This window comes from Herpailurus yagouaroundi, unplaced genomic scaffold (genome assembly GCF_014898765.1).
Source record: "Herpailurus yagouaroundi ecotype Mexico unplaced genomic scaffold, PumYag 196, whole genome shotgun sequence".
Classification (NCBI taxonomy): Eukaryota; Metazoa; Chordata; class Mammalia; order Carnivora; family Felidae; genus Herpailurus; species Herpailurus yagouaroundi.
In genome coordinates this window covers 4,728,825-4,750,823 of record NW_024412427.1, presented here as the reverse complement: position 1 = coordinate 4,750,823, position 21,999 = coordinate 4,728,825, and the positions used below count along the sequence as shown (strand labels likewise).

The following is a 21,999-nucleotide window of genomic DNA, read 5'->3' as shown; positions in this document are numbered from 1 at the left end:
AGCAATTTCTTACTTGACACATCCCCAAAGGCAAGGGAATTAAAAGCAAAAATGAACTATTGGGACCTCATGAAGGTAAAAAGCTTCTGCACAGCAAAGAAAACAATCAACAAAACTAAAAGGCAACCGATGGAATGGGAAAAGGTATTTGCAAATGACATATCAGACAAAGGGCTAGTATCCAAAATCTATAAAGAACTCACCAAACTCCACACCCAAAAACAAATAACCCAGTGAAGAAATGGGCAGAAAACATGAATAGACACTTCTCTAAAGAAGACATCCAGATGGCCAACAGGCACATGAAAAGATGCTCAACATCGCTCCTCATCAGGGAAATACAAATCAAAACCACACTCAGGTATCACCTCACGCTAGTCAGTGGCCAAAATGAACAAATCAGGAGACTATAGATGCTAGAGAGGATGTGGAGAAATGGGAACCCTCTTGCACTGTTGGTGGGAATGCAAACTGGTGCAGCCACTCTGGAAACAGTGTGGAGGTTCCTCAAAAAATTAAAAATAGACCTACCCTATGACCCAGCAGTAGCACTGCTAGGAATTTACCCAAGGGATACAGGAGTACTGATGCATAGGGGCACTTGTACCCCAATGTTTATAGCAGCACTCTCAACAATAGCCAAATTGTGGAAAAAGCCTAAATGCCCATCAACTGATGAATGGATAAAGAAATTGTGGTTTATATACACAATGGAGTACTACAGGGCAATGAGAAAGAATGAAATATGGCCCTTTGTAGTAACGTGGATGGAACTGGAGAGTGTGATGCTAAGTGAAATAAGTCATACAGAGAAAGACAGATACCATATGTTTTCACTCTTATGTGGATCCTGAGAAACTTAACAGAAACCCATGGGGGAGGGGAAGGAAAAATAAGAAAAAAAAGAGGTTAGAGTGGGAGAGAGAGCCAAAGCATAAGAGACTCTTAAAAACTGAGAACAAACTGAGGGTTGATGGGGGATGGGGGGGATGGGAGGGAGGGTAGGGTAGGTGATGGGCATTGAAGAGGGCATCTTTTGGGATGAGCACTGGGTGTTGTATGGAAACTAATTTGACAATAAATTTCATATAATCAAAAAAAATAAATTAAAAAAAAGAAACTAAAAAAAAAAAAAAAAAGAAACCAAGAGCTGGTTCTTTGAAAAGATCAACAAAATTGATAAACCTCTAGCCAGACTTATAAAGAAAAGGAAAAAAAAAGGACTCAAACAAACTCAGAAATGAAGTGAAAGAGGAGAAATAAATGACACCACAGGAATACAAAGGATTATTAGAGAATATAATGAAAAATTATATGCCAACAAATTGAACAATGTAGAAGAAATGGATAAATTACTAGAAACATATAAACTGCTAAAACTGAAGCAGGAAGAAATAGAAAATTTGAACAGACCAGTTACCAGCCAGGAAATTGAATCAGTAATCAAAAACCTCCCAGCAAACAAAAGCCCAGGACTAGATGCCCTCACAGTGAATTGTACCAAACATTTAAAGCAGAGTTAATGTTTATTCTTAAACTATTCCAAAAAATAGAAAAGGAAGGAAAACTTCCAAATTCACTCTATGAGGCCAGCATTACCCTGATACCAAAACCAGATGAAGACACTACCAAAAAGACTATTACAGGCCAATATCCCTGATTAACATAGATGCAAAAATTCTTAACAAAATGCTAGCAAACCAAATTCAACAATACATTGAAAAATCATTCACAGGGGTGCCTGGGTGGCTCAGTCAGTTAAGCATCTGACTCTTGATCTCCACTCAGGTCGTGATCTTACGGTTCATGGTTTTGAGCCCTCTGTTGGGCTCTATGCTGATAATGGAGCCTGCTTGGAATTCTCTCTCTCTCTCTCTGCCCCTACCCCACTTGTGCTCTTTCTCTCTCTCTCAAAATAAATAGACTTTAAAAAAAGCATTCACAAAGATCAAGTGGGATTTATTCCTGAGATGCAAAGGTGATTCAATATTTGCAAATCAATCAATGTGATACATCATACCAATAAGTGAAAGGAAGAAACATGACAATTTAAGTACACACAGAGAAAACATTTGACACAATACAACATTTATTCATGATAAAATCCCTCAACAAGGTTAGAGGGAACATACCTCAAAATAATAAAGGTCTTATATGAAAACCCCACAGCTAACATCATCCTCAATGGGGAAAACCTGAGAGCTTTTCCCTTAAGATCAGGAACAAGACAAGGCTATCCATTCTTACCACTTTTATTCAACAAAGTACTGGAAGTCCTAGCCATAGCAATAAGACAAGAGAAAGGAATAAAATGGATGCAAATTGGTAAGGAAGAAGTAAAAATTTCACTATTTGCAGATGACATGATGCTATATATAGAAAACCTGAAAGATTACACACACAAAAAAAACAACCCCTACTAGAACTGATAACTGAATTCCACATGGTTGCAGGATACAAAATCAATGTACAGAAAGCCATTGCATTACCAAACATCAGTAGTGAAGCAGGAGAAAGAGAAATTAAGAAAACAATCCCACTTACAATGGCACCCAAAAATAAGATACCTAGGAATGAACCTAACCAAAGAGCTGAAAGACCTGTCATCTAAAAACCATAAAACACTCATGAAAGAAATTGATGATAAGCCAAAGAAACAGAAAGACATTCCATGTGCATGTAAGAAGAACAAATATTGTTAAACTACACATTTAATGCAATCCCTATCAAAATACCAAAAGCAGTTTTCACAGAAGTAGAATAATCCTAAAATTTGTACGGAACCACAAAAGACTCTGCCTGAATAGCCAAAGCCATCTTGAAAAAGCAAAGCAAAGCTGGAGATATCCTGTCTCTGGACTTCAAGTTATATTATAAAGCTGTAGTAATCAAAACAATGTGGTACTGGTTCAGAAACAGATGTATAGATCAATGTAACAATAGAAAATCTAGAAGTAAACCCACAATTATATGGATAATTGATCTTCAACAAAGCGGAAAGAATATTTAATGCCAAAAAAGGCAGTCTCTTCAACAAATGGTGTTGGGAAAACTGGACAGTAACATGCAGAAGAATGAAACTAGACCACTTTCTTACACCATATACAAAAATAAATTCAAAATGGATTAAATATCTATACTTGATACTGGAAACCATAAAAATCCTAGAAAATAATATAGGAAATAATTTTCCTAACATTGGCCATAACAAAATCTTTCTAGATCTGTCTCTTGAGGCAAGGGAAACAAAAGCAAAAATAGACTGTTGGCACTATATCAAAATAAAAAGCTTCTGCACAGTGAGGGAAACAACCAATATCAAAACAACCAAAAGACAATCTGAATGGGAGAAGATATTTGCAAATATTGTATCTGATAAAGGGTTAGTATCCAAAATTTAGAACTTACAGAACTCAATACCAGAAACCAAATAATCAAATAAAAAATGGGAAGAAGACATGAACCAACATTTCCCCAAAGAAGACATCCAACTGGCCAACAGACACATGAAAAGATGCTCAACATCACTCATTATCAGGGAAATGCAAATAAAAAGCACAGTGAGATACCATCTGTCAGAATAGCTAAAATCAAAAACTAAAGAAACAACAGAGTGTTGGTGAGGATGTGGCAAAGGGGAACCCTCATGCATTGTTGGTGCATATGCAAACTGGTGAAGTCACTCTGGAAAGCAGTATGGAGGTTCCTCAGAAAGTTAAAAATAGAACTACTCTACGATCCAGCAATTACACTACTAGGTATTTACTCAAAAGATACAAATATACAGATTTGAAGGGGTATAGGCACCCCGATGTTTATAGAAGTATTACCAATAATAGCCAAACTATGGAAAGAGCCCAAGTGTCTATCAGTAGATGCATGGATAAAGAGGTGGTATATGTAGGGAATATTATTTAGCCATTAAAAAAGAATGACACTTTTCCATTTGCAACAACATGGATGGATCTAGAGAGAATACTACGTGAAATGCAGTCAGAAAAAGACAAATACCATATGATTTCACTCATATGTGAATTTAAAGGAACAAAACAAACGAGCAATGGAGGGGGGAAAACCCCTTAACTGTAGAGAACAAAGTGATGGTTACCAGAGGGGAGGTGAGGAGAGGTTGGGTAAAATAGGTGAAGGGCATTGGGAGGGCACTTATACTGATGAGCGCTTTGTAAGGTACGGTATTGTTGAATGGCTATATTATACACCTGAAACTGATACAGCAGTATATGTTCACTATATGTTAAAATAAAGAGTTCAATTATAGAGCTGAAGAAAGGAACAACTTTTGGGTAGAAGGTGGCATTGCTTGGGGAGGTATGGGAGAAGAGGCCGAGGCAGGGGCTGTTTGGGCAACAGGGTGTTGGGGGGAGATGTGCTCCAAACCATGAGGATGAGGAGGCAGGGGGGTTTAAGAATGAGGATGTGCAATGTTCAACCTTTGGTCATGGGCATTACTGGGATTCAAACTCCACCTGGGTATATGGAGCAGGAAGTAAAGCCTGAGCATGAACTAGGAAGTGGCCATGCAAACAGGACTCCCTTGCAATTCCCAGAAATCTGTGGGGTGGATAACAGACTTGCCCACAGGATTGGGGAATAGGAAGCAGAGCCCATTTCAATTAAACCTTCAAAGACAGAGTGAACTTGGCTGACATCAGGGTTAAATGAATTTAATAGAGGATTGTGTTAAGACTTGGAGAAGTTATGAAACTGGCTTATGGCAACACACCAAGTTAAGTGGCAGGGCTAGAACTTGAACTCTGGTCTCACGGCCCCAGACTTCTTATTCTACTGTTACCCTCTCTGGAACAGAAGGACGGCTCCTTGCAAAGTCAGACCTGACTTGGAGACATAGACATAGACTTGGGTGTTCTGTGGGTTTTGCTAGCATGTTAGGCTGTGTTTTCACAAACGGAGATAAAAATGGGGATATCAGTGCTTGCTATTTGCCCTGCAGGCACAATGACAAAAAAAAGACATCATGCTGCATTTCTCTTGGGAGAATGATGAGCTTGTCTGTCAACTTTTAGAAGCTCTGTGGAAATGCACTGTTCTTGGTCTCACCCTCCCTCACCTTTCTATCTGGCCTAGCATCACCTGAACTCTCAGACTTTCCATGGTGGGAGCCTCAGAACTGGGTGACTCAGCTTTTATATAGCTCTTGTTTGTTTTAAACCAGAAGATATTTCTTCCTGCTCCGTATACCCAGGTACCAGCCAGTGATTATCAGGCACCAGAGCCCTGGAAACGCTACTGTTTAAATGGCTACCAAAATCTTCAACCCTTGGAAGGGGACCTTCGGCCTAAGTCAGTGATGGGTTGTGGGGCTTTGGATAAATCTTGTAAGAAATTGTTTTTATGTTTATTTTTGAGACAGAGAGAGAGAGCTCAAGCAGGGGAGGGGCAGACAGAGAGGGAGACACAGAATCGGAAGCAGGCTCCAGGCTCTGAGCTATCAGCCCAGAGCCGGATATAGGGCTTGAACTCATGAGCCTTCGAGTCAACAATGAGATCATGAGCCGAAGTCGGCCACTTAACAAACTGAGCCACCCAGGTGCCTTTAAATCTTTTTTTTTTTTTTTTCTTGCCTGGACCTCAGCTTCCTGCCATGCAAAATGAGGGGAAATAGACCCTGGTCAGATCAGTGGTTTCCAAAGTGGTGTCCGTAAATTTGGCAGGAGAAGCCAATAAGATATCCCCAAAGTGATTAAAAGCCAAATGCTATCAGGTTGTTGTCCTGGAGTGGAGGACACCGAATCTCTGGCTTTGGGCTGGAATTAGACCATTGTGTGTTAGCTCTGTATGTGGTCTGCTGATCAGAAGTTCATTGGGGTAGGTATGTTCATGGAAAAACATACAAGTAAACTAACACATTATTAATTATTAAATACAGTTTGGGAAACAAAAGCTTCCAAAATAGCAGGTCTATGGAGGAAAGACCTAGGAAATATCAAAAGGTGTTTGGAGATCACTTAGATGATAAAATCGCTAAGATATAAGCCAGATAAAGTGTACTCCCTAGAGTGACAAGTGAAATACTGAGAAACTCAGGGGACATTGTACGCCTGGTCAATATAATAAATGGGCAGAATATTCAAGGAATATTAAAGACCTACCACTTACTATGTGGAGACAACCAAAGAGATCCTGGGTCTGAATGACCCCAAACCTGATTACAGGCCGGTGGGGTGATATACGGTGGCCATCTCCTGCTGGATTCTTCCAGAGCTGACCACAGAGCTCAGGAGTGACATGCTGACTGGACACTGGCTTTTCCATTCCTTCTGCTTCCTGGTCAGCTCCTTCCTGCCACTTGAGGGTCTTGGTTGAGATGGTTCCAGTTAAAGATGATTCCATCCTGTTTGATGCCAAAGGGAGTCTGGCAGGTAGATATTACTTCACTACAATGTCTGCTCCATGGGGACTGGCTTTTATTTTTTATTTTTTTGGTGCCTCTTTTGTCTTTTGCTATGTCTGGTCTGTGCCTAGTTCAGGGTAGTTTCTCAATCCATGCATGTTGATGACTGAATGCAACCCAGAAAATATGCACCTTAACTTTTAAAAGACCTCCTCTGGGTCAGCAAGAGTCCTGTGGAGGCGGGTCATCTGCCTTCTCCTTGGCTCTCCCCATCCTGTTCTCTCATGTTTCCTGATGGACTCTGATTCAGGCATGGATTTCTCTAGAATAAGCCACTTTCCAGTTCAACACTGGTGATTCTGGATGTTCCCATGATTTCAGTCTCACAACCTGCACTGATCCCTACAACTCTGAGTCTGAATTCCTGTTTTCAGTTGTATTGCCTGCAGTAGTTTTCTGTGGCGAATGTAACAAACTACCACAGATGTAGTGGCTTAACCCAACACAAATGTATTATCTGGAGGTCAGAAATCTGCAATGAGTATTAAAGGATTAAAATAAAAGTGTCACTAGAGCTGTCTGTCTTCCTTTCTGGAGTCTGTAGGGGCCAAACTATTCCTCATCTCCCCAGGTTTTTAGAGGCGGCCAGCATTCCTTGACCTGTGCCTGTATCACTCCACTTTCTGCTTCCATAATCCCATGGTCTGCTTCCATCACCACTGACTTTGATCTTCTTGCACCCCTCTGACTAGGAACCTAATATGGGGCCCAGCTGGATAACTCAGGACAATTTACATACCTCAACATCCTTAAATTTACCACATCTGTAAAGTCCCTTGTATGAGATAACATATTCATAGGTTTAGAGACCAGGATGTGGACATCTTTTGGCGGGGGCATGATTCTGTCTACTGCACAGTTCCAACCCATGGCTGGCACAGAGGATTTCCTGAGTTGTCTAAACAATGTGGCAGCTGTGGCATGACCATGATGAGGGCTTCTTTTTGGGTCTGCTCCCCATGAGCTCTGGTCTGTCTGTAGAGCCCACAAAGATTGAAGAGATCTTGGGTCAATGCTGTTGGGTGTGACTGGAAAGATTCTTTCTGATGTGCCCACTGGAAACCACACTGTCATTTGCTGGATGTTGTGGTTCTAGGATATTGCTCCACTAATCTGATCATAGGCCTTGGAGTCCCAAAGAGCTAAAAAAGAAAATCTCTAAGGTTGAATATGTAGTTGCCTTCAGAGTCTTTATCTTTAGCTCCCACTGCTTGTAATTATCTTTGAACTGAAGCCACTGTGGAGAAGGGAAAATATCTGTGGTTGGGGATAGCTGACTGAATGATGCAGTATAGGATTCCGAGCAGAGGCAGGCAGATTTGGCCAGCAGTGCAAGAAAATAAGTCACTAGAGATGTTTCCTCCTCTCCTCAACCTTATTTTGCTGCAACGTATAGGTAGTCCTGCCACAACCCTCCACACAAGCTCTTATGGTTGGCCCGTGGTCAAACCAGAGGATGTGGCATTCACTGGTCCTCTGATGATGCTCAGGACCTATGACAGACCCATCTGTGTTGCTGGGCTGGCCAGGAAGCTGTAGCTGTCCTGGCATGGGCATGCTGGCAGACAAATGCTGATGCCGCTTCAAAGAACCGCCCTTCCAGGTGCTGAGGGCAGCTTTTCTACTGCTCACGCTGTGTCATTGTTTATTTTCGCAAGGCACCCAGCTGTTGCGGTGATGATATTTATATCAATAAGTGTTCTATTCATCTGTCGATTTTAGGGGATGCTTGCCAGCTGCATATGGCAGCCAACCTCATGGCCCTTCTAAGCCTGATGTTTTTGCAGTTAAAGAATCAATTCTTAAAGGCTGTATCAACATCTGGGGCTGAGAAATCTTCATTCACCCAAGACACACCCTGGAAGGGGCAGTTATAGTTAATGACCTAGACCCCTGCTTCTCTACATGTCCCAAAGTGAGATTCTTTCACACTCCTCCTCCATGCCCAAGCTCTGGTTTTGCAAAAAGGGCTTCTGGAAAAGGGGGAACAGCAAACCGGCTTTCACAGGCTCTACTTCATTCATGGACTCAGTGAGCAGAGTTCACCATTTTAATTTCTCAGGCAAAGGAATAGGGTGGTGATGCCTTCTGAGTCTGGAACTCCACAGAAGTCTTTGTTTTATGGGAATCCATTTAATTTCATGGTTATCTTGGATTCCAGCCATATCTACTGATTGAGCCCCTTGGGGACTCACACACCATATTCAGTCTGTCAGGATATTTTGTTGGGTCTCCCTTCAGGAGATATCCAGAATCTACTCCACGGCTACCACTTAGGTTCAAGCTGCCATCACATCCCTTAGCAAATACACTCTCCTTCCCAGACCATTAGTGTGTTCTCAACACAGTAGCTAGAGGGATGTTTTGTTTGTTTTGTTTTGTTTTTGTTTTTAAAAGGTCAAAGTATGTCACTCCTCTCCTCAAAACCTGTCAGTGGCTCCCTTCTTCTCTCAGAGTAAAACTCGAGTTCTTCCTAGGACCCCTAAGGGCCTCCATGACCTGGCCCTGCCATGTGTCTGTGTCACCTGCTGCTGCTGTCTCCATGTTCACTCTGTTCCAGTCACAATGGCCTCTGTGCTGTTCCTCAAATGTGCCAGGCATGTGCTCACCATAAGGTGTTGGTGTGGGTTGTCCTTTCTCCCTGCAATGCTCTTCCCAGAGATGGTCACACGGCTCATTCTCTCCACCTCCTTAAAAAATACGCTTATATGTGACCTCAATACAGCTTGCCTTGATCACTCTATCAATAGAGTGCCCCACACCTGCCTTCCAGTCTTCCTCTTAATTTTTTCCAAACACTCATCACCTTCTAACATATAATTGAGTACATTATAGGGACTTGGTTACATATTGTCTCCTTCACTTTAGAAGTTGCACCAGAGATGGGAATTTGTTGTTTTGCTTTCTGTGTCTTGTTCACGATGCATTCTAAGCACCTAGAACAGCTTCTGGAAGACAGCAGATACTCCACAAATATAGGTGAATGATGAGCAAATCTCTCGTGAACGTATTATGTGCACATCCCACCAGGCGCTCAATTTCATCCTGATGATCTGCTCCTCTCCCGGCCTCCCCCTGTCTTCCCTCATCTTGGTCTGTGTGACCCCAGACGTCTAACTGCCTAGACTTGAGCTCCTGCCACCATCCACAACGTCTCCTTCTCATTCACCTCCCACATCCAACTGCTCCCCAAACCTGTAGATTTCCATCCGGGAACCAACTTTCACATCCAAGCCCGCCTCCTGATCACTACCTTTCTTTTCTGTACATCTGCAGAATCCGCCTCCCAGTCTCCTGGCTTCCAGGTTTCCCTCTAACTTTTTCTCCTCACTGGTCCCCAGACTCAACTTTCTAACAGGAACCAGCCACACCATGGCTTAAAATCTGCAGAATCCCTCCTCCCTGGATAGCAAATATTGTCTAACGGTGCTCCTTGGAAACCTGAGGCTTCACAAAAGCACCCAGAATCCTGACTCTCCAAGAGACACTGGGGGGACCAGAAGACCAGTCTGGGTGGAGCTCAACTCCCACCCCAGGTGGTTTCACCAGGAACATCTCTTGATCACACATGCTTGAGCAATACAGCGCTTACACAAAAGCTTTTATTCGAAGAGAGGGTTCTGTTGCTTACAAAGTAAGGGTCTGACACTATGCTGCAGGCCAAGGCTGAGATCTGAAGCCCACATGGGCAGCCCTCTGCAAGCAGGACGCTGCTACATTTTGCAGCCTCACCACCCTCTTCTGCTCCCGATAGACCCTGAGCCCCACCTCCACTGCAACCCCAGCTGTTCTAAAGAGAAGCCACACATATTCACACTGCCTAGCCTTTGCCCCACTGTTCCCTCTGCTCCGAGTGCCTTTTCCCAGCTCACTCAGCCCCACACACCCAAACTTCTGCTGCCTTCTTCAAGGCCAAAGTCACCTTCTTTTTGAAGTCTTCCCTCACCCTCTGGGCAGAATTAATTGCTCCCTGTTCCCGGCCAGCACAGCACTTTGTGTCTGACCTCTATTATAGCGCTGCCACACGAGGTTGGGACAATTTGCTCATCCGTCTCTGTAGCAAGACTGTGAGCTCCTGCAGGGCTGAGACCACAGCTCAGATCCATTTTATTTTATTCCCACACAAGGCCAGCACGCACACAGGAGTGCACTGAGTTTCTCTGAGTTTCTTTCAAGACAGTGAAAGGATCACTTTTCAAAAACCTGAAAGGACATTCTCACTTTTCCCACCCAGGAACGGCTCCCCTGCTATGGGGACCTGGGCTCCAGAAGCTGTCCCATGACAGGTGCTTTAGCACTCTTGGAGTCATCAGACCCCGGGGGGCTAAAGCATGAAGCCTGCCTGGACACCGGGGTCACCTGGGATGAAGCCGGGATCGTCGGGGTGGCTAGTGGGCAGAGGGTCTACAGTTCAAGCTCCAGGCTCTGTCAGTGCTGGGTGCATCTCCCAGGGGGCAGACTGGGTGGGTGGGTGTGGCAAGGCATCAGAATATTCTGCAGGGCTGGAGACGCTCAGCGGTGGGGAGGCTCTGTGAGCCTCTCAGCTCAGTGTGCTCGGTGTGATTTGGAGCAAGGCCCTAATCAGTGTGGTGGATGGAGCAGAATCTGGCTCTGGATGGGGAGGGAGGGCTGGACAAAGCCTACAAGCAGGGGGGAGTCACTGTTGGAAATGAGAGGGCTCAGGGGTGGCAGGGCCCGGGAAGAGACCTCCAGCCTCCACTGGCAGCAGGATGGGCCGGATCGGTGCTCGAAGCCAGACAGTGGCCATCGGCAGGCAGCTCGGCCGGGCAGGGGAAACACCATGCTGGCTCTCAGGCTCTCCCTCCAGCTCTTGGGCATGGCTTCCCAAATGCACCTGAGCACCTCGGGCAGTGGCTGGGCCCCTCCTACCTGGGCAGTATCCATCTCATTCAGCATCACCACGGAGGAGCAGTTATAATCGAACACCAGCCTCCAGAAGTCTGCCACGGTGTTGGGTAGAGGGTGTTGGGTGACCACGAAGGCGGCGGGCTGCTTGTGGCTCTGACAAAGGAACGACATAGGCTTCGTAAAATACACATCCATCAGTGATGCTCTGATGGTGATGAGGCTTGGACGGCTGCCAGAGGCCCCCGAACCTGCCAAACAGATTGCACAAAACACCTACCTGTTCTGTTATCTCTGGGTGCCCAGGTGACAAAGGGGGCCTCCTCATAATGAACTCATTCTCCTCTAAACTAAGACATTTCATTAGGAAAGTGTCACTCGGCTGGGGATTATTCAAATAAATTATTTATGTTTTGGAGCTCAGCAAATAATCATCATTACAATATGAAATGAAAGATTCTGGCTGCAGATTTGCTGCTCTGCTGGCCAAAGCACCTCTTGGGACATTAGGGATATCTGTGGTCCAATGCTGGAGGAGGGGCTGGCTCAGCCCAAGGCAGAGAGCCTCCTGAAGGGGCTTCTATTGTAGGAGGCTCACTCCTGCCCCAAGGCCTGGCAGAAGATGGACACTGTGTGCTGTGAGACAATGGGCAGTGGAAGGTGCTCAGGTTTTAGGGTCAGGAAGGCCAGGGGTTCAAATCCACCATTCTTACTTGTAGGTTATTAGTCATGTATCAATCTGTCCATCTGCTCATTCCTTCCTTCCTTCCTTCCTTCCTTCCTTCCTTCCTTCCTTCCATCCATCTATCCATCCAGGCATCATTTGTAGAGTGCCTTTTTTTTTCTTTTTGGTGGTAAGCCCTGGCCAGTTATTAGATCTTTCCAAAGTCATGTTCTTCATCGGAGAGAGGGGAATCACAACTCCGAAGGGATACTGTCATATGGATTGAATGAGATTTGCACTTGAAAATACCAGCACCCAAGAAAAGACTGTGAGCCCACTGGCAGGGCAGAAACACAACTTGGTTCTTCATCCTTGGCCCTAATGCTGTGGCTGGCACATGAGACACCCAGTACAGGTCCAGCAAACAAATGCATACACTCAGTCCCATGTTACAGATGGGGAAACTGAGGCCCCCAGAAATTAGCTTGTGATAGTCTGGGCTACATTGGAAGCTCTGACTGGGCCTCATTTATTACAGTATCTCGTGAGGGGTTTGGAAAGATTGAAGAGCTTCTCCTTTAGTGGTCTGTGAAACTGGAGATTACCCATAGCCTATGTTCTTAATAAGCTTTCTTGAGAGACAGGCCTTGTGACAGACACAGCTGTTTTCAGTAGAGTGTCCAGTCAGCAGGAAATGGGGGGGATAGAGGGTCTTTCCTGTCCAAACCAGGGGAACACCCAGGCAAAAGACCCTGCCAACCATATTACATAAAGCACCTGTCAATTCTGTTATCTCTTGATGCCCTGGACAAAAAAATGCCTAGCAACTGTGGATGTCACATAGGCACGAGGGTCCTGTCTTCCAAGGACCTTCTCCTGGTCAGTGGGATGGTCAAAGGGGGGAGTCTGGGAGGGCAGAATATTTTATTTCCCCAAAAGCGAAACTCTAGTTGCAGAGAGCAGGTCTTTGAGCCATTTCTAGACACAGAAAAGATCCTAGGTTTTAAAAGTCAAAAAACAGGATCCAGACCCTGGACTCCACCCTTCTGAGCTAGTTGACCTGGAGACAGTCATGCAAATACTCTGAGCCTCAGTATTTCATCTGGAAAATGGGGACAATAACACCCAAACACAGAATGAGTCAGGGTAAGTCCAGGGCCCGACATGGTACCTGCCCAACACTCAGTGAATGTTAGTTCTCTTTCCTTTTTCCCTGTCTCTGTGATAAATGCTCTATTAGGCCAGCATGCCTGACAAAGCCTTATCTGAAAATATGTTCAAGATCCGCGCTCCTGCTGGGTTTCAGGGATCAGCCGGCAATCCATTTCATGGATAACATCATCCTTTACCAGGGGAAACATTAAAAATTAACCCAGAGGACTTCATATTTTTCTGCTAGGAGCAAAGCTGCTATGGTTACCAGATAATGCACAGACTGAACTGGAATACAGATAAGGACTTTTTTTTTTTTTTTTTAAAAGAAAGGCAAAGGCCCAGTGATGGCTCACAGGAGAAATGCCCTGTGGACAAAGAGAACATAATCAGCATCAGAGCTTGGCAGAAGACATTTGGCTCCAGGCAGCATCTAACCTACTAAGTAGAGGCCAGAAACATGTTTGATCCTTGCATAGATGAGGAAGCCAGCGGGGAGGGAGTTGGGACAAATGGGAGAAAAACAATGGGGAACCTGGAAGTGTGAGTACACCCGCAGGCCCCTTCTCTTGCCACATGCGTGCACACACATGCATGCACACATACACATACGTGCACACATTGACCTTAGAGAGCTCTAAGGTAAAGGCCAGAGGTACTCCCTCCATCTCTAGCTATTTGATCTGACCAGGACAATGCTCCCTGCATCTGGACCCATAGCCAGGGTCTTCATGGAGGACTTGGGCACCCTGTGGGCCAAGGCCAGGGCAAGCCCTGACAGAGCTGATAAGCATTGACCTCCCATCACCTGCCTCCAACACTGACAGCCCTTGGGGAGAGTTTTAGGAGGGTCAGAGGTCGGAAGAGGAGTTGGCTTTGACCCGAGGACAGAGCACCCCACATTCTTGCCTGTTCCGGGTGAGACGGGAAGTCCACGTGGGCTGGATGGATGTAACCATGGACATGGGTTGGGGGGGGGCAGAATCTGAAGGGCTTATCCCCAATCAGGCAATGGTATTCTTGGTCCTGAGCCTCGGGATGTCTGTGTCCTAGTGGATTGCACAAACTGTGGGGAGGCCCAAGGAATGAATTCCAGGGTCTGAGTCCTGGCTTCTGGCTCTGCCAGTAGCTTTCGGGTCACCTTGAGCAAGTCTCTTCCTCTTTCTGGCCTCACTGTCCTTTGCTTAAAAGTACAAGGATGAGACCAGATAATCCATGGCTCATTCCTGCTGCAAGTATCTCTACATCCAGGAAGTGGAGGAATGATCAGTGGAAGTAGCTGAAGGACCCAGGAGGAAAGCATATGAGTCAGGAACATGGACATGACCTTCTAATTAGGGTCATGACTCCTAAACCAGGTCAGGGTAGGAGTGCCCTTCTTAGATTTGCTGCCGAGAAAGCAGAAGAAAGTGCCTCTGATAGAACAGTCAGAAACATGGCCCATGCCCTTTGCTAAACCCATCACTTGTCCAGTTACTGAGCACCTACCATCTGCCAGCCTCATTCTTGCCTCTGCACATGAATTCTGGGAGCCTGCCTGGGAGTTCCCCAAGGGCAGAACCTATGTCTGCACCATCCTGCATTCCCAAAGCTCAGGCCAGGGCCTGGCATAGAGAATGTTTCCTGAACTAAACTTAAGGCTGAGAGTTAGTTCTATGGGCAGCAGGAGGGTGTACTGGGAAGGCTTGTGCTGTGCCGTCATGGACCGATTTTATGCTTTTGGTCTATTCTCGACAGGATTATGGGAGCAAAGAGCCAAGCACATGGCTTGTATATAGGTTTGGACCAGAGCCTTCAGGGGGAGCAAAGGTCCTTGTGGCCAGGAAGAGCAGAAGCAAAGAGAGGCTGGTTGGGGGTGGTGGTGTGGGGTGTCAGTGCCCTGGGCTCCAGCCATCTCCACCTTGAAGAAATTTCCCAGTGAGTGCCAGCCAGGGCTCAGCTTACGTCCATCAGTGCGGCATTGACGTAGTTGCTGGGTTCCCCATCCACCGAGATAAGGAAGGGCAGGCAGCGGTCCAGAGGCAGGACATCCATGCTCCGGTTCTTATCGTGGTTCCGGGGCAGGAGCCCGATGCTGCAGTCCTCGGGCCGGACGCGGGGAGTCACGATGTTGAGGGTCTGTAAGGCGCAAAGACAGATAGGTAGGCATTACTCAGGTGGTAGCCCCAAACAGAGGAGATAGCAAGGTTCAAAGCCAGCCTACCCCACCCTATCTGCATACTGAAAGTTTGGCCCTCCAGTCTCTCCCCAGGACTTGTTCCTCTCCCGTGTGATGTTCTGCCATCTCCCGTTAGCTGCTCCATGCAGGCTGAGAGCCCCTACCAGGGCTGTGAGACACCCCCATGATGCCAAGTATGTACAGACTGCATGCCCACACACAGAGCAGACACAGGCTGCCAACACCTGCCAACCAGGTGAGCTAAGCTGCTCAGCTCTGTGAAGGGTGGGCGAGCCAGGAGGTCAGGGGGTGGGAGTGGGGGTGGGGGTGGGGGTGGGGAATCCCCCTTGCATCCCTTGAAGTGCCAAAGAAGGAGGGAAAGGATTTCACCAATGCTCCTCTTAGAGAAAGCTGTTTTCAGAATGGAAGGGTGTCTGGATGAGCTTCCCAGGATAGGTGAGAGACCCCCAGGAAGCAAGCTCTAGGAGTCTGGAAAATTTCAGGGTTGTGTCGTGCAGAGTGAGTCTTGCAAGTGTGGGGCCACAGCTGAATTGCCCAGCCAGGAGACCAGATGTTCTGTGCGCCCACGAGGGGGCTGTGGCCTCTGTCTTTCCCTTACTCAGTACTTGGTCTCCCCTCCCAATCAGTAAAGCTTCTGCTTGAGGGAGCACGGGGACACTGGCCTGGCTGGGGTATCTACCCATGGAACCAGGGGCTGGGTACTTGCCCCTCAATTCCTGGAGCTTCCTTGCTTCCCACTACCTGGTTCTCAGTACCTGTTGCCTAGGTAAGACCCTGGCACTGACCTCAGGACAAAGGGCTGGCCTCTTGGCCTACTCAGTGACTCACATCAAGGCCTCCACACCAAGGTGGCCACCATTCTGGCTACCTGGGTTACAAAGTACAGATGTGCTATGTCTGAGATGAGCTCTGGGATGGTGCTTCCCAAAGTTCAATATGCAGATAAGTCACCCAGAGATCTTGTTAAACTCTACGTTCTTGTTCAGTAGCTGTGGGTGCGACCCAAGATACCACATTCCTGATGAACTCCTGGGTGAAGCTGATGGTGCTGGTCTCCAGACCCAACTCTGAGTAGTGAGGATCTAGGACAGACACACTCCAATTGCACAGAAATGGTAAGAAAAAATCCGAGTCCCTCCAGGGACGGCAGAGCATGAAACTCACACCTGTGTCTCCACCCACAACTAGGATTGGACTAGAACAAAGTTAGTTCAAAAACATATGCAGAGTTAAAACAAGCGTTAGCAGTCACCAAGTGACTGGTTAACAGTTGCTCGTGGCTGTGCATTGTATGTGCAAGAATTCATTCTGCAGCTGTCTGGAGCTGCACACTGGAAACACCAGACTCATCAGTTCTCATGAGGAAAACCCCATGAACGTGCTCAGTGCTGCTGAAGTTGGCTGGGTCCCCGAGCCTGGGATTTGCTCATACCTGAAATTCGTCTTTGATTTGGCTGGAGTTGGTCTGGGGGTCCAGCCTGCTGATGTTGTAGTAGAGAGAGCGGAACTCACACACGGGGATGGCGGTATTGCCGCAGAGGCATGCTTCCAGGATGGCATCGTGCACAAACACGTACTGCTCCTGCCCAGCCAAGAAGAGAAGAGACAGGGTGCCGGGTGAGGCCAGTGGCCTGGGAATTTGTGGTCCAAACTGAATCCCACGGCTGTGAAGTAGGGGCAGGATTCAGACTGCAGAATCACTGCTTCCTATCTGAAAACCTGAAGGACCACTCTCCATGTTTCTCAGTGACCACCTGAGCAATGGTGAGTTTTGCGTAAGACTGAGCTGTGTAGACATTGAGGAAAGTAAGAAACTTCTGAATGTGCTGCAGTAGGGCTCTTGGTACCTGCCTGTGTCCCCTCAGCTTTCACCTTTACTTTGAAGCCTACGTACTGCAAGCACGTGAGATTCATGCCGAGGGATTTCCTCTAGTCCCAGGAGCACACCTGGGCTGGGTGCAGGGCGAGCCAGCATGGCTGAAGAGCCAATGCTCTGGAAAGGAGCCCTCAAGCAGTGCCAGCTGGAGAGCTGGGGCATAAATACCTAAGTTTCCTTCTCTCTCAGGTAGGAGATTTGGAAGGGAACATTTCCTACGGCCTCAGAGCTCCCAGCAGGCTTGGCCTCCAGTTGTTCACAGGGTTAATTAAACACCTTTACAAAAGACCTTAATGCTTTCATAAAGCTTGGTCTCCTTTCTTTCTCTTTGCTTTCCAACTGGTGAGCCTTGGGATCGCCTCTCAAATAAATCACTTGCCCTCAACTCCGTGTCTCAGGGTCTGCTCCTGCGCCCTGTGCCCCTCGGCCATCTCTGTTCTTTGCACCTGCTGTTCTCTTCTCCCTGAACCCCATTCCCCCTTTTCTATGGCCCCTATGCTTCATCCCCTCTGGACAGTCTTCTGCACACCCACCAGGTGGAAGCTGTTGCTGTTGTGGCTCCCAGGCCCTTAACAAACATTGAGTGCTCTCTTGCAGAACTTGGCCCTACATAAAACACTTATCCCGATGCATCACGATGATCTATTTGAATGTCTGTCTCCCCCACCAGACAGCAGGGGCCATGTGCCTGATGCCAGCCAGCAAGGCTGTCTTCCGCAAGCATGAACCTGGGAACAGATAAAGCAGCCTCTTGGCTTTACTGCAGCCTCACCAAGAAGTCCAGACACTAGCCTGTGGGAGTTAGCTCAGACCCCACAGCGGGGGCCTATGTTTTTAAGTGCCGGATTCTCTGCAGGGCCGGCAGTGACTGGCCATGCCCAAAGCCAAAACTTCCCTTTGCAAGACTGGTGATGGACATAGCTTCTTATCTGCCTTAGCTGACTGCCTGGGCACCCACAGCCTTCCCTAGAATCAGATGATGGGCTTTTATAATAACCAGCCATGGCTCTGAGGAGTAGGGTAGGCAGAAAAGACTGCCTAACAAGAGAGCATGGTTCAGGGGAAAGTGCTTGAGCCTTGGAGTCACACGGACCCAGCTTCTCAGTTTCTTTCTTTATGAAATGGGGATACCAGTAGGAGCTGCCTGGCAGGCTTGTTGTGAGTAGGAACAATACCCTGAATACAAAGGGCCCATCATGATGCTTGGCACATGGTAGATAGATGCTCAACACTAAAGATGGACTCCTCTCATTTCCCATGGGGCTTGGGCTCTTGACCTGAACAGAGGGGGGCTTGAAGGTCTGCTTTCCCCCCGAAGGCAAGGGCTATATGTTATCTCTTTTGGAATCCCTGGAACCCAGCCCAATTATTCAATAATTTTGTTGGTTAAGCCATTCTTGCGGGGACTGAAGCAATGCTTGGCACACAGCAGGCATTCCGCAAATGCCAATCCTTCCCTCTCTCTCTTCTTCCCCCAATGCAAGTAAACCATTCGAAGAATCCTTAGAAGTTCCCATTAAGCCCCTGCTCAGATGCCCTCAGCACTGGGGAACTCCTTACCTTTCCTCATTGGTGGATGTCCTTGCACCGAGGGGCCTCAGGGTGGGCAGTGGTGTCCTGGCTTCTACTGTGGTCTCCTCGCAGTCGGCCATGTATCCCCTTCCTCCATTTCTCCCGCCCCTGGGTCTCTTTCTCTAGGATGCCTTCACCCATGGGTGAGTGTTCTACCCTGCTTCTCCTTGGCCAGGGCTGCAGCTGGCTGGCCAGCTCGGTGCCCCAGGACTCACCTCTGTCTGCACCAGGTTGACCCTCTGGGCCCGGAGCTCACGCACACAGTTGAAGATGTCCACTACCCCTTCGTTCTCGGCCATGTCGAGCATGGTGTCGATAGCGATGAAGCAGCCGGTCCTCCCAGCCCCAGCGCTGGCAGAGAGGACAGTGTCTGTGTTAGGGACCTTGGGACAGGACCAGCCCTGGGGAGGCCCCCCGCCCCCATTCAGCCCTGTCCCGAGGCATGCTGTAGAGGTCAGACATAAAAGCCTGAATCCCAGCACTGCGGGGAGACTCAGAGCAAGCAAGTGAACTTAGAGTCTCAGCTCTCTTCTGTAAAATGGGAGAGCAATGCTTGCCTTTGGGGCTGTTTTATCAAAACCTGCTTACATTTGTTGTACTCATTAGCAAGCACTTATTTCATGCTTACAAAGTGCCAGAAATTGTTCGAAGTGTGTTACAAATGTTACCTATTAACTCCCTTGTGAGGTTGTTTTCTTACCCCATACAGGTGAGAAAAGCAAGGCGTGGAAGGCTGACCTTACTCAAGGTCACACAGCTGGCGTGCAGTGCAGGTGGGACTTTTTATCCCAGCAATCTGGCTCCAGGGCCTGTGTTCTTATACGTTCTTAGTAACAGCACGAAATGCACGCTTCAACAACACGTATGTCTGCCGTTGCCGCATCTGGTGGGTGCAGCCAATCCGTCTGTATCATGCAAGGCATGGTGCCTGGCACACTGGAGATGCCTAATAAACATGTCTTCCCCACCCCCCCGCCCCCCTTCTGTTCCACTTTTTCCCTTCGTCAGCAAACAGGTTGACAGATGGCAGCAAGGATGGAGAGACGAGGGAGCAGAGGAAAGGGGAGAGGGCAGAAACCAGATCCTCTGAGCTGGCTCAAAGGCACAGAGTGAGTCCCAAGTCCCATGTCACAAGCCCGGGGCTTGGCTCCACTTGCACCTGTTTGCCAGAAACATGATCCAGGAGCATCCTTAAACTGGAGCAGGCGATGGCTCCAAGACCCTGGTCTGGTATGTATGCTCTGATTCTGATTCATACTCCATTCTGATCACTGGTGTTTCCTTCAGGAAAATCTCAGACCAAGTACAAAATAGCAGAAGAACTCAGCACGACCCCACGGACCACGGCATGGGTCCCAGACCAGCACTGGTTCTGGTCAGGGCACTGAATCAGAGACACACAGAACATTGACCTTGAATGCATGCACTTTAGGAAGTGAAGGCCAGACCACCAAGGAGGCCCATGTTGGCTGCGTTTTCACATCTTGCTTCCCCTGGGGAAACCAGGGCTGGGGCAGGAAGGACCGTAAGTCCAGGCAGGACAGGCCCGAGGGGACTGTCACCCACAATGATCTGGAAAACAAACCCCTGGGAAGCACTCTTTGTTCTTAGTAAAATTGCATGGTTTAAACTGAGTTAAATTTGACTTGTATTTGTACCCTTACACCTCCGGTCCAGATCCCTCAGAAGGGACTCGGTGGGCTGGGCACCAGGGGCTAGGAGGCAGCACGAAGAGGCACTCATCCGTGTTTTCCTGACGTCTCCTCCTCAGCCTGTTTTAGGGGACACAACCAGGATCCACCTTGGATCCCCCACCAGTGAGCAAGCTGCCTGGTGCCCGCGAGCCTCACATGTACAACGTGCCTCCTTGCAGTGTTCTCCTGAGCACCTGAGCTGTATTTATTTCTGCCTCGCATAGCAACTGAGCTCATGATGTTTGGGGCCAGACCCCTGGAATCAAATCCTGGCTCAACTACTTATGAGCCGTGTGATGTTGGGTAAATGACTTAACCTCTCTGGGCTTCCATAACCTCAACCATAACACGAGGCTGATAATAATAAATAAGCCCACCATGTAGCATTAATTAATAGCACAGTACGTGTGAGTTGCATGACATTATGCTGAAAAAGCGCAATGCATGGAAACTGCTTAGCCCTATGCCTGGGTACCTAGCAATTTCCCAATAAATGGTTGCTTGCTACTCACATTCAACAAATATTTATTGAGCACCTTGTATGCACTAGGTGCTGGGATTGGGAGTGGGGCCGATATTAGAAGCAGAGAACGGTGGTATTTTATATGTGCTTATTACATGGCAGGACTACTCTTAGGCACCTCATTATGTTACCCAACACATTTAATCTTCAGAATAGACCCAGGAGTGGGGACCACTGTGCCTGGCGCATAAGGCTGACTTATTATGGGGGTAAGACATAGAGCCATCATGTAAGGAGAGCCTGATGAATGTTTGCCATTGTTTCCCTTCCTCCCTATCCCTGCTCTGGCTGCTCTCTGGGGCACAGGACTGGGTGGGGAGCGAACATTCTCCCGTCCTTGAACTGTCATGTGGTGTAAAGCAGACCATGTATGCAAAATGCCTAGAGAGCCCAGAGGTGATGATGAGTATTCTCTCCTAACCCTCAGCGACTTCATCTGTGAAATGGGCTGTCTAATTCACGCCTGCTTGTGGAGGGGGAGGGTAAATGGATGCTGAGTGAGAAGGGGCTGGTTCCCTGATGCTTGCAGTTTGTGGAGACCCTCCTTGGCTTGACTCAGCACCTTGACTGAGGCGGACACCGCCAGGGCAAGGGTAAGATAACTTAACATGCAGCTAAGAACACGCAGTGTCTGAAAAGCGGGGCTGGGCCCAGGGTCACATTGGAAAACGGAGGCACGGGGAGGAAGGAGTGTGCAGGCCAGCTGGCCTTCGGGTCTGGTCCAATTCTTAACGCCCTTGACATGACACTTCATCTCCATTTAGGAGGATTGGAAGATGTGCCAGTCATTCCCAGGGGACTTTCTAGGTCAGAGCTGAAAATATCTCTTCTCCATAATAAGGTGAAGCCTGGCGCTGTCCATTTACTCTCTATTAAGGACCCTGCAGGCCAGCAATTGATTTTTAAAATACAAGAACTGAAGAGAAGCGGGCTTCCACTGAGGCGCCCTGCCGCCACGGCAAGGAGCTGAGGGCGAGCATCTGCGGCTATGGCTGTGAACTCCCGGCTCTGCCGTTTCACCCCTGTGGGCCCCGAGCAAA

At 47.6% G+C, this 21,999-nt stretch overlaps 1 protein-coding gene across 9 annotated transcripts in view; it reads right to left on the bottom strand.

Annotated features, from left to right (window-relative positions):
- Positions 1–21,999, bottom strand: part of PTPRT (protein tyrosine phosphatase receptor type T) — a 793,719-nt gene that overhangs the window by 27,679 nt on the left and 744,041 nt on the right. For all 9 annotated transcript variants that reach the window (XM_040447029.1, XM_040447037.1, XM_040447031.1 and 6 more), the window contains 4 exons: positions 18,958–19,093; positions 16,727–16,876; positions 15,060–15,233; positions 11,324–11,455 (listed from right to left, as the gene is read on the bottom strand). In XM_040447029.1, coding sequence (XP_040302963.1) covers positions 11,324–11,455; positions 15,060–15,233; positions 16,727–16,876; positions 18,958–19,093 — 592 coding nt within the window. The remainder of the gene's footprint in view (positions 1–11,323; positions 11,456–15,059; positions 15,234–16,726; positions 16,877–18,957; positions 19,094–21,999) is intronic.